Source organism: Pleurodeles waltl, chromosome 10 (genome assembly GCF_031143425.1).
Source record: "Pleurodeles waltl isolate 20211129_DDA chromosome 10, aPleWal1.hap1.20221129, whole genome shotgun sequence".
Classification (NCBI taxonomy): domain Eukaryota; kingdom Metazoa; phylum Chordata; class Amphibia; order Caudata; family Salamandridae; genus Pleurodeles; species Pleurodeles waltl.
The window spans coordinates 973,148,393-973,164,651 of record NC_090449.1 but is presented as its reverse complement, the minus strand read 5'-3'; the positions used below and the strand labels follow the sequence as shown (position 1 = coordinate 973,164,651).

Genomic DNA, 16,259 nt, shown 5'->3' with positions numbered 1-16,259 from the left:
GTAGTGAGAAGAATGCCCGATCTGGCTATATTTCCTAGATTTAAAGCAACAACAGTGTCCTACTTCACTCTTTAAAATAAAGTCTGCTGTTAATTTCTGTCGCCCCTTTTCCAGCTGTGCTTCATTTGTTTGTATTCTTGTTGACTATTTTATGTAGGACATCTGCATTCTGTTAGTTTATGCTGACCATACGCTTCATCTTTCTGAGGGGCATTTAGCTGTATGTTTTCTATCATACAAATTTTAAAGAGCTGACCTTCCTGTGAAGGGAAAAAGGTTGATGTGTGCTAATGGAATTTCAACTATAATTTTAACACTGTTCCAGACCACTACTTGAATTTTTTGTAACAAAAAAGAACATTCAATCTCTAAAATGGATATGGTAAACAGAACCAACAAACATGCATTCACAAGTTTTGGTTTTTCACCCATTTCTCATACATTCCTGTTGAAGGTGCATTTGTATAGTGAATTCAGTGCAAATGAACAGCGTTTCAAATGAACTTCATAGGCATTGAGCGAGTTCAGCGGGCGCAGCATCCTATAGATAAGCTCAGAATAAGACTTTTTTTTAAATAATGTTTACTCAGAACATTTTGGGGAAATGTTCTGCTAACACAGTGGATGTTGCTTTCTTTTGTTCTCCAGAGCTGCTCTTCGACAGGCAGAGTGGACACAAAATGGTGCATTCAACGTTGGCCTTGTCCCTCCTGCTGATGGCTGTAACATACAACCTAGCAATGGCAATAAATAAAGAGAAACGACCCCCACAAACATTATCAAGAGGTCAGTTTTGAATGTCAATGTTATACTATATTATTCAGTTCTTCTTTCAGCAATTATAGTTACAGTTTACTTAATTTGTCTTTATAACGTTTTTTGGTTATTTTGTATTTGTTCAAAACATTTTATTAGTTTTCAGAGCACAAGAAAAATAACATGGACAAAACTAAATTAACATATATAGTATGATGAAACAAGACCCCAATAATGATTACATATCACACATAGTAGCCATCATCAAAAAGTACAACTAATATGCATAGAAAGCACTACAAAGAGCTATTAACTTAGAAAGTATCAAAAGGGGAGTATAAACTCAGCCAACTATTACAAATGCAGATCAGTTTACTACATATATAGAAAAATGTAAAATGACTGATCAGATCTAATAACACTCATTTCATAACAATATAGCAGGATAAGATATGCATATGAAATAAAGAATAGTGAAAACCTGTATATGGGTCTCAAAAGTATATTTCAAAAAGACAACAGACAGAAAATGAAAGAAGAAAGGAAAAAAATAAGGGAAGGACAAAAAGAAAGGAAGAAGAAAAAGAAGAAAGAAAACGCAATGGAGTTATATTATCTGAAAAAATAGACACTTCAAGCACAATAAAATAAAATGAATAACTAAGTTACAAATCATATTATGGCCATAAAACATCTAAAGTATGCCAGAGCGACTGCAAAGGGGTAGGTGTCCTTGGAGAGCAAGCTAAGTTCTTATGTTTTTCCTAAGGTAATTAACCCATGCATACCATGTACAAAATGATACATTATTTAAAGCTTTCCATTCTAACAAAATAACCTTGACTACTAGGACGACATACCTTCAAACGTTTTTTGGTTCATTAGCATCATATTGATCAAATGTTATGAAACATTTAAGCATATGTTATATGATCACAAAAAAGATGCATCCCATGTTTGCTAATGGATGGTCTTATCATGTTTTCAATAGACACAAAATACCTGCGATAACTAACTAAACACACATTTTCCATGAGACTGTCTTAGTATGCAATAATGTGTACATTCTACAACATTTGCCCTTGACTGTTGAACAACAATTTGCAGACCACTATGCAAACATTTCCAAACTTTTCATAGACGTTCATTGATCAGTTCATCCATCCTTCCACAACCATACATAAATTCATTCACTCTCACACACCAACATCCAGAAATGTGTGTAACAAATTTAATCTTGTTCTGGGCATGGTGACCCAAAAATATGTCTTGCCTTGGGCTCCTAAATTCCTTAAGATGACACTCTGTGTGGTTGTGGCTGTTGTCACTTTATGTTGAAGCAGCCCATCAACATTTGAGAAGCTATGGCTGTTTATTACACAAGGGCATGAAACAGAGATCTTAACTGACAGCTTACCACACATCAAAATGTGTGCTTAATAAATACCTGTATTGAAACAAACAGAGCTCCATTATAATCACTGTTGGGCTCTTATCGCGTTGTGCTCTTCAGGTACATTAGTGTCTGCGCTGACTCATATTTTCTCATTGTGCAAGCAATTATTCAGGAAATTGAAGAAAATGGCTTGATTGTTATGTATTTCACAAGACTTTTGGTTTTACACACCTATATTGCTTTCCTCCTAAACTTGGCAACATATTAGAGTGGTAATCAAGATATACAACGGTGTCAAAGGCATGTAGGTGTAGGAGATATTGGTGCCATGAAATATGGTTACACCCCTTGAACGAATATGGAGAATTGGTTGATTCTACTGATGATGTTCTGACATACCCTTTTGGTTAGGAGCTAGGGTCTGTCTAGAATTGCCTTGCCTGAGCACCAGGCTTGCAGCCGACTATAAGGTTAAAGCAGACAGCATGCAACCATGGTTGTATCCTGTGAGTAACTCTATTTTGTTATGAACACCCATGGATGTGCAAGTAAAACATGTTTGAGGATGATCTTGCCATTTACAGATATAAAGTAATGAGAGATATGCTCTCCATGCTACTCTATACCTTATATCTGTTTTTATGCAAAGAATGCTGTTCACAGTATCCAAGAAACAGCAATGTTCTCCATAGATCTGTGTGCCTTGATTTTAAAGTAACATAGGTAGGGCTTTAAATAAATAGGTGGGTGAACAGTTCACTAGAAATACTGACATGTGGATGAATGGGCAGTGTCATCATAATGAATTGCCAACCTGAAACCCTTTTGGTGCTCATTAGCCTATTAGGACATCATTTTGAAGAGCCAGCCATTGTAAGCAATCAGAGCGAAGCGACCTCCAAGGATACACTACAAAGCCAAAAGGGCTAAAAGAATGTGAAGTCTGGCCTATGCAGACTAAGCCATGATCACTAGTGCCTGGCCCATTGTCACTCATTTTGTACTTACTAACACAGGTACATTGGTCCTGTCAAACTAGTATTGATTCAGTTTTTGGCACAGTTAGTTGCCATGCTGCAATTAGAGTTGGAAGAACATCAAAGGAAACACTGGATCTTGATATACTGTAGATTTATGTGTAAACAACATAATCAGTATTGCATGAAACATAGCCATCGTGACAAAATTCAGTACACATATTGATATATTAAAATCAAATGTTAGCATTCTGTTAACACTGACAAATACAGTAGTGAAACATGGATAAATTAGCCAGAGACTATTATACCTGCTTTTTGTCCATTAGAAAGTTAATCAAGGTAAATTTAAGACATTTCAAGAAATGTTTTTATAAGCAGCTAAAGTGCTTTAAAGTCACAGCCCAGCAGTGACTTTTACGTGAGTGGATAATCAGTATTAGTTACAATAAATTCGTATGGGTTTTAGCATTGCGAAACAGCGCTCATCAGCAGCATACCTGGGGTCTTCAGTGTGAACATCTACAGGATTCAATATGTATGAATTTAGATATACTGATATAAAACAATTAACCTGTTCTGAAAAATCCTATCCCTGCTGCAGTATATGGGCAGCACAGTATGCCGATTACAATAGCTAGCTACATTGAAAGAACTGGCGTGCAAGGTATTGTGTGCTGCTATTTTTGTGATAGAGACAAATTAGGCACCTCCTGTATTTATAAAATTTAGAATTTTTCAAAAATCCTTTGTAAGGGGCAAATGTTCTGGTGAAACATTTTATTGAATTATTACTTATAAACCTTCAACAACTCTATGCAGCTGGAAAATTTGTTGAAGTTTGATAACAATTTAACAAACCTTGAATAGCACATCTTTGAACATTTTACATACTCATATATTGCAGGTACATCAAGCAGCACTAAAAGTTAGAAATTTGCCTTGCCTACATTGTGTGACATCTCATTTGGCACTAGATACCACTGTTTCAAATCATAAGTAGAAGCTGAAAAACCTATACTAGAAAGTAGAAGTTATAGATATTAAGGCTTGCATATTAATAGAAAACAGAGTAAAATTCAACAATATCCGGCACATGAAATATGCCAGTTTAACCCCTTTGCTGCCACGGACATAATGGTTACGTCCGTGGCTGTGCCTCTCAAGCGCCATGGACATAACCATTACGTCCGTGTACCAGCCCTCGGAGGAAGTGCTAGCGCTCCCCCGAGGGCCGCTCCCCCACTCCCCTATTCCCCCAGGTCAGGGCTGAAAGGGGAATCGCTTCCCCTTCCACCCCACCCCCCCAACCCATCCAGTGACGTCTGATGACCTCAGCACGCAAAAGCGTGCTGACCTCATTAGAGGTCACCTCCCATCGCTCTGGATTGCGGAAGAGAAATGCTCAGCATTTCTCTTCCGCTCAGGAGGAGGGGGCCAGCAGAGACATGATAGGAAAGGAAAGGCCTTTCCTTTGCTTTCATGTCTCTGCAAGCATTTCTAAGCCCGAAATGCCCACTGGACACCAGGGATTTTTTTTTTTTTTAATGAACATAAGAGGAGCAGCAGAAAAAACCCTGGACACCAGGGATTTTTTTTCTTTTATGTTTAGGGAGCGACCCCTTCAGCAAGGGTCGCTCCCTGGGGGCCAAATTGTTTCTAGGCCATTTCTGTCGCCCCTGGGGGCAGATCGGCCTAATATAATTCGCTTGATCTGCCCACGGGGGGCAGAAACCACTAGACACCAGGGAATTTTTTTCTTTCAAATGAACATAAGGGGAGCGGCCCCTTGGGTAAGGGCCGCTCCCCAGGGAGGCAAATAAGTTTTAGGCTATTTCGCCCCCCGGGGGCAGATCGACCTAATATAATTAGGCTGATCTGCCCCCAGGGGGTCCAGAAATACCCCTAGACACCAGGGATTTTTTTTTCTTTTATGTTTAGGGAGCGACCCCTTCAGCAAGGGTCGCTTCCTGGGGGGCCAAATTGTTTCTAGGCCATTTCTACACCCCTTGGGGGCAAATCAGCCTATTTTTGTTAGGCCAATCTGCCCTCAAGGGGTGTAGAAAGTGTAGAAATCACTAGACGCCAGGGATTGGTGTGTGTATGTGTGTGTTTTGTTTGGGGGGGCTGACCCGTGGGCAAGGGTCGCTCCCCATGGGGCAAATTACTGTTGGCCATATCTGCCCCCCTTGGGGGAAGATCGGCCTATTTATGGAAGGCCCATCTTCCCCCAAGGGGGGCAGATAGCCCACCAGAGACTAGGGAAGATTTCTTTTCAAAATAAGAGGGTGGGGGTATGGCCAAATAAATGGGGCCAAAGTTGTTCTGCCCACCAGTGGGCAGATGGGGCAATTACCACTGATCCACACCCGGGGGGGCAGAAAGTCTACTAGATGGCATGGAATAAAAAAAAAAAATAGTGGGGTGGTGACTACCAACCAGTATGTGCCTGGTTATGCCCCCACACCTACTGAAGGGGGTAACAGTCTTTCAGCTCTCCCCCGCACACTAAAACATTTTATCCCACAGCAAGCAAGAAGACATTTGATTATTTGGGGTTTTGGTTTTACATTTGGGCCATGAGAGCTTGGTAACTCTCAAAATTGTCCCACTTGGAATGGTGAGGGCTGCACTTTTTTGACTTTGGGACGCTGCCATGTAGAAAAATCCACAAGACCCAGGCACATCTGAAAACTAAACATCTGGTTGATTCCAGGGTGGTGTGCTTCTCATGCACCCGCACCATTTTCTTACCCACAATGCCCTGCAAAACTCTAACTTTGCTGGAAATCACACATTTTTCAAACATTTTTGTGATGGAACCTTCAAAAAAAAGGAATCTACAAAATTCCTACCACCCAACATTGCCCCACTTATCAGCCTAAAAATGTTTTTTTTCAAACTGCCCTTTTGGACCTGCTTTGGTTCCCCCTCAATTTCGACATGTTTTTGGCTCTTCCCTGTCACAGGCACTTGGCCCACCTACACATGTGAGGTATAATTTTTACTAGGAGACTGAGGGGAACGTTGGGTGGTAGGAAAGTTGTCCCGGTGCTGTGATCCCACACAGAAATGAGTGAAAAAAGTGTTTTTTTAGCTAAATTTGAGGTTAGCTGGGGATTCTGGCCAAATCATTGGGGGATCCACGCAAGTCACACCTCCCTGGACTCCCTCAAGTGTCAAAGATTCAGAAATGTCTGGGTTTGGTAGGTTTTCCTAGATGGCTGCTGAGCCCAGGACCAAAAACGCAGGTTGCTCCCCCACAAAACAAACATGTAGTTTTGTATTTGATAATTTTGATGTGTCCATGTTGTGTTTTGGGACATTTGCTGTCGCAGGCACTAGGCCTACCCACACAAGTGAGGGATCATTTTTATAGGGAGACTTGGGGGAGTGCTGGGTGGAAGGAAATTTGTGGCTCCTCTCATATTCCAGAACTTTCTGTCACCGAAATGAGAGGAAAAAGTGTTTCTTTGGCCAAATTTTGAGGTTTGCAAAGGATTCTGGGTAACAGAACCTGGTCCGAGCCCCACAAGTCACCTCATCGTGGATTCCTCTAGGGGCCTACTTTTCAAAAATGTGCAGGTTTGGTAGGTTTTCCTAGGTGCCAGCAGACTTTGGGAAACACTGCTCTATGGCATTGGACACTGACCTTTCGGAAGCAATACATCATAACAAAAATGGTTTCCCACAGGTTACATCCCCAAAACTTAGACTGTTCGATGTGATGAAGATGATTTCAAGCGATGTCCCTGACCTGAGATCCAGGCAGTATTTGTTGTACCCTGGAGTCACCAGATCTTTAAGTATGCTGATTAGCCGCCTGTTTTTGAGCCAAATCCTATTGAAATCAGTGAAGGTGTATGATTTAGGGAAGTGATGCAAGGTTGCTTAAATGTTGATCTCAATGAAAACTATTGGATGATAACAGGACCAAAAATCAAAGGGACTATGAAAGTAAAATTAATCATCTCTGTTAGACCTGGCATCCTTGGTATGGTTTCCCTTGTCTTTTTTCCTCTGCCTCTTGTATTTGTGACTGTATGCTGTATTTAGATTTTGCTGGTTTTGATACTTTGGGCACTTTACCGCTGCTGATCAGTGCTAAAGTTCAATTGCTCCCTGTGTAAATTGTAATTATGATTGGTTACCCATAATTGGCATTATGTGATTTACTAGTGAGTGCCTAGTATAGCGTACCTTGTGTGTCCAGGCCCTGTAAATCAAATGCAACTAGTGGGCCTGCAACACTGATTGTGACACCCACATAAGTAGCCCTGTAAACATGTCTCAGACCTGCCATTGCACTGTTTGTGTGTGCGGTTTTAAACTGCAATGTCGACCTGGCAAGTGCACCAACTTGCCAAACCCAAACCTTCCCCTTTAGTACATGTAAAGCACCCCTAAGGTAGGCCCCAGGTAGCCCCATGGCAGGGTGCAGTGTATTTAAAAGGTAAGACATGTACTGGTGTGTTTTACATGTCCTGATAGTGAAATACTACCCATTTCGTTTTTCGTCATTGTAAGGCCTATCTCTTGCATAGGTTAACATGGGGATTGCCCTGAAATATCCCTTAAGCCAGTGTTTCCCAAAGTGTGCGCCGTGGCTCCCTGGTGCGCCATCAGAACTCACCAGGGGCGCTGCACACTTCTAAGGAACACTGAAATGCTTTAATTTTCATACTACCGTAGGGCCCCATTCTAAAAATACATCACATTTAGAATGAGGCTTTACAGGAGTATGAAAACGAAAGAATCACAGTGGAAATAAATCAAACTTGTTAGGGTTTTGCAATGTTATGTTGTAAAGTGTAAAACCCATCAAGTTTGATTTGTTTCCACTGCAAGTCTCTCTTTCATACTACGGTACAGCTAACAAAGCTGCATGGTAGTATGACAGAGAAAGACTTGCAGTGGAAACAAATCAAACTTGATGGATTTTACAATAGACATCATAACATTGCAAAAACCTAACAAGTTTGATTTATCTGCACTGCAATTATTTCTGTTTCATACTACGGTACGGCTCCATTCTAAGGACAAGTTACGTTTAGAATGGAGCCAAACAGTAGTATTAAAAAGAAAGAATCACAGTGGAAATAAATCAAACTTGTTAGGGTTTTGCAATGTTACATAGTAAATTGTAAAACCCATCAAGTTTGATTTGTTTCCACTCAGTGTTTAAATATTTATAAATAAAAACATGCCTGAAAGCTCTCCTCTGAAACATGTGGCTGCTGCAGTTAAATATGCATGCACAGAATATTGAGGCAGCAGTAATCCTAAAGCCATCTTGGGCCTCTTCAATCCATTTACAGCCTCTCCCTGCCCCTTCAGCTCACTCTTGCATCTTTCTCCCAATGTGGAGCTTTTACGTCCTTCTTTTTCTTCATCCTTCCCATATGTGCCTTTGCTCACAGTAAATGACTGATGCAGAAAACTAAGGCCCATATTTATGAAAAGTTTGTGCCGCATTTGCGTCTTTTTTTTATGCAAAAGCAGTGCAAACTCACAAAATATAAGTATATTTTGTAAATCTGCGCTGCTGCTTTTGCGTCACAAAATAATGCAAATGTAGCACAAACGTTTCATAAAAATGGGCGTAAGTGCCAGTCCTTAAAAATAAGTGCTGTGCCCCCCACTGTATACCCAGTGCTTAATTTGTAGATACAAATGTGATGGTGATGAAAGCTCTCTTTTGAAACAAGCGGATGCTGCATTTAAATGTGCGAGCCTTCTCGGGCCTCTTTAATCCATTTACAGCCACTCCCTACTCCTTCAGCTCACTCATGCAGCTTTCTACTTTCTCCCTTAGTGATGCTTTTTAGTTTCTCTTCCTCCACGTTTCCCATATGTATCTTTTGCTCTTCCTAAATGTCTGATGCAGAAAACCGGAAACCAACTGCTCAAATTAATCCCTGCGGAAAGCACTGGCTCAAATTAAGCACTGTTAGCACTGCGACTCTTTCTCTTTCATACTACCATACGGCTCCATTATAAAGATGTTATGTTTGGAACAGAGCCGTACGGTAGTATGATAAAGAAAGAATCACAGTGCAAAAATCAAACTTGTTAGGGTTTTGCAATGTGCATTTGCAGCCCTGAGTAACCCATGTGGGAATGCCATGTGGGGATGTTATGGAAGCCACAGCTGTCAGCTTCTGGAATGGTTTGGACTAGCACATGACGTCTTGCCAAATAAATAAAGAGTATGTCCATTTAGGCAGGGTCAGGCCCAATCAGGACAATGATAGAGTGTCACTTCTGTCAGTGTTCTGCAGCTACTCAAGAAAAGAGGGTAATCATGAAATTACAAAAATGTCAATATTTAAGAGGAAAGCGGGAAATTGAAAAAATAAGAATCGGGAGAATGTATTTCTCCCCTTGAGGCCTGAATCAGGTCTATTGTCATATATGGGACTTCCAAGTGTGGTGCTGGAGGATCTGAGATCAAAAATACTAATGTGCTTTTTTTTTTTTACTTGCCAGGAACAAGGAGAAAGCGCAATGGCAGGCAGAAAGAGTGTGATAAAAATGTTGTGCACTGGCCTTCAGCAGCAGATTACTGGCAGTGCATACTCCAAGCCACTAAAGACATGTCCCTATCGCAGAAGCCCTTTATCAGCTTCATCCCAATTATTTTTTAGGAAGGAAAATGGAAGTGCTCCCAAATCCTGGCTTACATCCCCCCACCCGTCAAAAAAAGTGACATAACAGGGAGCCGCAGCCAATGGCCAATAGGTCAAGGGAGCCATGGGTCGAAAAAGTTTGGGAACCACTGCCTTAAGCGTAATTTCCCTTTGGGAGCAGATAAAAATGGGCATTTGGGGTCTCTGAAATCACATTTCCAAAATATACCTTTTAGTGAAGGTGTTTGTTAACTTGTCTGTTTGAAAATGCCAGTTTTAGAAAGTGGCCATTTTCTTGTATAACCATTCTGTGCCTCTCCCTCGCTTTGGAATACAAGTCTGGGTCAGGATGACAGTTGAGCTGGTTGTGACTCTAGACAGACACACAAAGAGAGCTGAGGTGTACCCTCGTCTCCTGACAGGTCTTCCTGGGCTAGAGTGGTGAGAAGAGCTGACACTTACACCTGAATAGGGCTGTGCCTGTCCTTACACAATGAGGTATCCAATCCCCTAGAGTCTTCCGGAGACCAAGACAGGAAAGCCAGGGTCTTGTGCACTATAAAGTCTTATCTTTGAAGTTTGCCTACTTCAAAGGCAGAAATGAGCATAAGTATTGGACCCAAAACCCAGACTTTTAGAACACTTCTGGATTAAGAGGGGACTCTGCCAAGGAGAAGAGCTGAAGAGCTGTGAGGAGGAGTACTGCCCCTTTGCTTTGTGTGCTTTGCTGGAGTGGCCTGAAGTTGTTGCTTCTGCTTTGGAGAGGACAAAGACTCGACTTTGCTGTGTATACTGCTTGTGAAGCTTCTCCAAGGGCTTGGACTGAGCTTGTCTTCTGTGAAGACGTCTCGGGGACATCAAAGAGTTTACCTGCCAGCACCTGGGTTCTCTTGCTAAGGACCCTAACTTGCCAAAAGGTGCCCACACCAGTTCCTGGGCCCTTGGAGTGAAGTTTGTCATAAAACAAGAAGGAACAGGCACATTGACTCCGGACGGCTCAAGAACCTGCGCCGCTGCCTGACTCTGTGCCGCTACCTGCACCTGAGGCTGTGGTCCCTGCTAAAGCGCAATGACCATGACTGACACCGCTGGCCCAACACCACCGCAATAGCCCTGAAGTCCTGCAACATTGTGAGTCCCGAGTGCTGTGTTACTGACGTCTGTGACACCCAACTCTGCAGCAGTGCCTGTGGCCCGTGGCATGACCATGACAGCGCAAAGTCGTCTCATTGCGTCTTGACCTGCTGGACTCATTGACCCCATTGGAGCTAAAGGAACGGATGCCTCTCTGCCAATACTGCCTCACCTCTTCTGCCTCTGTAAGGAACCAACACCTCACCTGCCCTGCGTAGCAGTAAGGAACTGTTGCCTCACCTCAATCAATCAATCAATCAATCAGTATTTGTAAAGCATGGCTACTCAACCATGAAGGTCTCAAGGTGCTAGGGGGGAGAGAAGGGGCCTCATCCGAAGAGTCACATTTTGAGGTTCTTCCTGAAGACAGTGAGTGATGGGCTTTGTCTAAGGTGCAGGGGGAGATTGTTGCAGCTCTTTGCTGCAGTGTAGGTGAAGGATCGTCATCCAGTGGTGGTTTTGGGGATTACCAGGGATGGTGGCCAGGGCCATCTAGGCACAGCGGAGGGGTCTGGTGGGGGTATGGAAGGAGACACGGTGGTTTAGGTAGGCTCGTCCTGCGTTATGTATGACCTTGTACGTGTGGGTGAGAACCTTGAAGGTGATTCGCTTTTCGACCGGTAGCTAGTGGAGGGTCCTCGGGTGTTGGGAGATGTGTTCTCGGCAAGGGAGGTCCAGAATGAATCTGGGGTGGCATTCTGGATGAGTTGTAGTTTTTTGATGTTCCTAGTTGTGGTGCCGGCATAGAGGGCATTCCCGTAGTTGAGCTTGCTAGTGTCCAAGGCGTGGGTGACTGTCTGTTGGGATCCATCTGAAGATCTTTCGAAGTTTATGGAGTGTGTGGGAGGAGGCGACAGAGTTTACCTGGTGGGTCATGGATAGGGAGGCGTTTGGGATGAATCCTAAGTTGCGGCTGTGCTCAGTCGGTGCACGGGGGTGCTGAGGGGTGTGGGCCACCAGGAGTCGTCCTAAGCTGACGTGGTGTTTCCGAAGATGATGAGCTCAATCTTGTCAGAGTTGAGCTTGAGGCAGCTTTCTCTCATCCAGGTAGCAAAGGCTTCCATTCCTGAGTGGAAGTTCCTTTTGGACGTGTCTGGGTCTTCCGTGAGGGAAATGATGAGTTGTGTGTCATCGGCATATGACACGATGTTCATACCGTGGCTTCGGACGATGGCAGCGAGAGAGGCCATGTATATGTTAAACAGTGTGGGACTCAGTGAGGAACTTTGGGGGACTCCCCGGTTCACTCCTGTGGGTCTGGAAGTGCACGGTGAGAGTCTGACCCTCTGTGTCCTCCCAGAGAGGAAGGAGTGGATCCATTCCCGTGCTCTTTCTTGGATTCCTATGTTGTGGAGTCTTGTGCACAGAGTGCTGTTGGAGACCGTGTCAAATGCTGCAGAGAGGTCGAGGAGTATGAGTGCTGCAGTGTGGCCACAGTCTAGAAGTGATCTGATGTCATTGGTGGCTGCCAGGAGGGCTGTCTCTGTGCTGTGGTTGTTGCAGAAGCCGGACTGGGAGCTGCCCAGGGAGTGGTTTGCCTCGATGAAATTCCATAGTTGTGCATTTATTGCTTTCTCCAGTACTTTGGCAGAGTAGGGTAGCAGCGAAATGGGCTGGAAATTCTTTAGTTCTGATGGGTCAGCCATAGGTTTCTTCAGGAGAGGACGTATTTCGGCGTGTTTCTAGTCCTCAAGGAAGGTGCCCGTGTTGATGGAGCAGTTGATTGTGTTTCAGAGGTCAGGGGTGATGGATGCGCTGGTTCTGATATATATGTGGTGCGGGCAGGGGCCCGAGGGGACTCCAGAGTAGGTGCTGTTTATGATGTTGACTGTTTCCTCTGTGGTGAGCGTGGACCAGCTATGGATGGTCTGGGTGTGTTCTGGGGAAAGGGTGTCACTCACAGGTTCCAGGGCCAGGATTTTCCGGGAGGAAGCTGTTGTTAGTATCTTGGATCTTGTGGTGGAAAAAGGAGTTTGTCACAGAGGTCCTATGATGGGGGGATGCTAGTGGCTTTGGAGGGGGGATCTGTGAACTCGTTGATGACTAAGAAGAGTTCCTTACAGTTGTGTGCGGAGGAGTTGATGTGCTTCTGGAGTATGTCCTTCCTTGCAGTCTTGATTTTTCATCCCAGATCACAGTACGGAACCAATGCCGCACCGGCTCCAGCGACTCCTCTCATCCCCGACTCCATGCCACATCTTTGACTCTGCCTTGCCTATAAGGCACTGTACCTGGGGTCTGTGCGAGTCCATGACCGGCACTGCACTCCATCAGGAGTGGCAATGGGCTCTTAGGAATGACTCCGTCACAAAGCTGTGATAGCATCAGTTGGAGCTAGTGTGTTTCGAAGCACTTTATTGGGATTTTATCTTTAAAAATTAATATTTTTGCTTGTGTATGTTGGATTATTGTTGTTTTGGTTTCATTTTACTTAGATAAATATTAGCTATTTTGCTAAACTGCTGTGGTGACCCTTTGTAGTGTTTTCACTGTGTTACTGGGGCTGAGTACTAATACTTAACGCAGTGCCTCTTGACTGCTTGTGTCAAGCTACCAAGGCAGTGAGCAGGGTTTATCGTAGGAGTGTGACTCGCTTACCCTGACTAAAGTGAGGGTCCCTACTTGAATAGGGTGTAAACTGACTGCCAAAAAGAGACCCCATTTCCAACAATTTCTATCACTTGGATCATTTTAGTGCAGACAATTTTGACCATAGATGACATCACTCAATATTGTCATTCTCTCATTGATTCCATGCTGCTGAGTGCCTTCAGTTGACTGTAATGATTGCAATCATTTAATGCAGCTATTGGAAGATTTTCTCTTAATCGCTGATTCAAAGTCTGTATCACTGACATAAAATGGGTAAATACCGCTATGAAAACAGAGGAAAGGCCATAGAAATTAAAAATATTATGCTACAGTGCCATAAATAAATGTGAACACCATCTTTGAACAATATTCTTTGTATTGCAAGATACCTATATATATATATATATATATATATATATATATACAAGACAGTCAAAATTCTCCATCAGGGGCACACAACCCTGCAGGGGGCCTCAGCGCAAAGGGTGGAGTATCCCAGTAACAAACACAAAAACACGATGCTGAGGCTCGGTTCCAGTTGACTCCAAGGGTTCAATTTTATTTTAAAACGGCAGCACCACCCAAATCCTGACGCGTTACCTATGATTAAGACATTTAGTCGAAACGCGTCAGGATTTGGGTGGTGCTGCCGTTTTAAAATAAAATTGAACCCTTGGAGTCAACTGGAACCGAGCCTCAGCATCGTGTTTTTATATATATATATATATATATATATATATACAGAACTAGCGATATTAAGGTTTTTATTTTGCTCATACATTAGGAATAAAATATCTTTCATGGAAACATTGAGAATGAATTGTGTCTCTAACTACTTAATATATGGGGAAGGGCAAAACATGGCTTTTTGAAGCTGAATGCTGGTGGTTGTAGTATCCTCATAAAGATTGGGCAGCACTTAAAATTTGATGTTATAGTATATTCAAACCAATTCAAATCAATTGCATTGGCATATGATAGTCTTAAGTGCAAGAGAGTGAGGTACGACTCACACTGTATTGTATATTATTTGTGCCTATTGTCCCGTTTATTCAAGTGGTGGAAAGGACCATGGCCATACTGTTTCAGACCCTCTTGCACCTTCTTCATATCGTCCTGTTTTCTTGCTGACTGACATCCGATATATGTGCACAGAGAGCAAGCAAGTATCAAGTTAAGCTAGATATAAGACCATCTCCCGTCTGGGAAAGCAAAGGGTAATAAGCTAGCTGGTTAATATTACAGTTTCAAACCCAGAAAGGACCAGAAAGGACCCACATCAGTTATTTCATGGAACGCTGAAATGCTGAAATGCTGAGCTGTGGGCCATCATCTTAGCCTGTCCTTAAGATCCTTGTTTTATACAGGAATTGACTTACTGTTTTTATCGTAAATAGTGTTCACTATGCAGTTCTCCTCTATGCGTGGGGCAGTAATGCTTTCTCCATGCTCACTACTTGTCCCAGCACAAAAATGTCCCTGGAGGGCTTGTGTGTGGAGCTCAGTGGTGGTGCTGTTTGCCGCTTCCTGCCGTAGATGCCGATACTGATGTGGCAAAATGCCTTCATTCACACTGCATGGTAATTCAGTCACTGAATAGCTGTATTGTGGACGGACCCAAATGAGAATGGCATTGGAACAAAGCCAATGAGCTGAGGGTTCAGACCCATTACCCACTCTACTTATGATGTCCTGTGGACTGATTTAAAATCTGAGTGGCAAGCCGGGCAACCTATGGTTGATGACGGTTGACTAACGGCCCCACTCTACGCATGTACGTAAATAATAGTATGTCATATTTATATTGGGGCTGGATAGACTAAAACTTATTATATAGGGCTGAAAGGGAACAATTTAATTGTGAGAAGCCCCAAAACAACATCTAAATAAACATGAGTAAAAAATAGAATGGTAATAGACAATATTAAAATGTATTCAATATTAAAACTAAGACATTTGGGATGAAAAATTGAGTAGTTGGTATGTCAGTCAGAACCAACCGCTTTGCGTAAATCGTGTATTACTCATGCAACTATTTTTATTACAGGCTGGGGTGACGACATTACGTGGGTGCAGACATATGAAGAAGGCCTCTATCAAGCAAAACAGAGGTAAAATAATGAATTACCTTAAATTGTTCCTTCTATAGAATCGACACGACAACAAGAGAATGTATTGTTATCGAGAACAGAGAGATGTGGAAAAATGTGTGGAACTTTCCATTCAAATTCATGTAACATTAAAAAAACAAATTGTTCAGTTTTTGACATTTGACAGAGATTAAACCACGTTACCTTGTGTTATACAAACGGTCTAGCTGTTACAGATTGCAGCCATATACTTGCTTGTGAATCTTCGACCAGCAGTCAGAAATCCAAATGAAGTTAAGGTAAAGTCGAAAAGTTGACGGATTTATACCTCATATCATGTGTGGACAGTAGTTATTATCATCACTTTTGACTTAAAAGAAGTTTAGTTTGTTTATGATTTCGCTGTGCAAAAAGCCCAATGTCTCAAAAGAAGGAAAAAGAAAAAGAAACAGGAAAAAAATAACGTAACCGATTCTACACTAAAAGAATATGAAAGGTCTAACATCACAAGAAACACGTTGTTGCTCATGTAGACTACAGAGCTTAATAAGGAGGCGCATCCCAAAAACAGAAAGACCATTTTCCCTGAGCTTCGCCTTCCAATTTAGCGTCGACTGGGCAAAAACGATGCACGGCAGACAACAGCACTGTTATTTTCACATATTTCCCACTGTGCATAAGCCAC

General features: G+C 42.6%; 1 protein-coding gene across 2 annotated transcripts in view; it reads left to right on the top strand.

The window, feature by feature from the left end:
• LOC138262083 (anterior gradient protein 3) overlaps positions 1-16,259 on the top strand; it is a 67,806-nt gene that overhangs the window by 16,451 nt on the left and 35,096 nt on the right. For both annotated transcript variants that reach the window (XM_069211814.1, XM_069211813.1), the window contains exons 2-3: positions 649-786; positions 15,532-15,595. In XM_069211814.1, coding sequence (XP_069067915.1) covers positions 681-786; positions 15,532-15,595 — 170 coding nt within the window. In that variant the 5' untranslated portion in view covers positions 649-680. The remainder of the gene's footprint in view (positions 1-648; positions 787-15,531; positions 15,596-16,259) is intronic.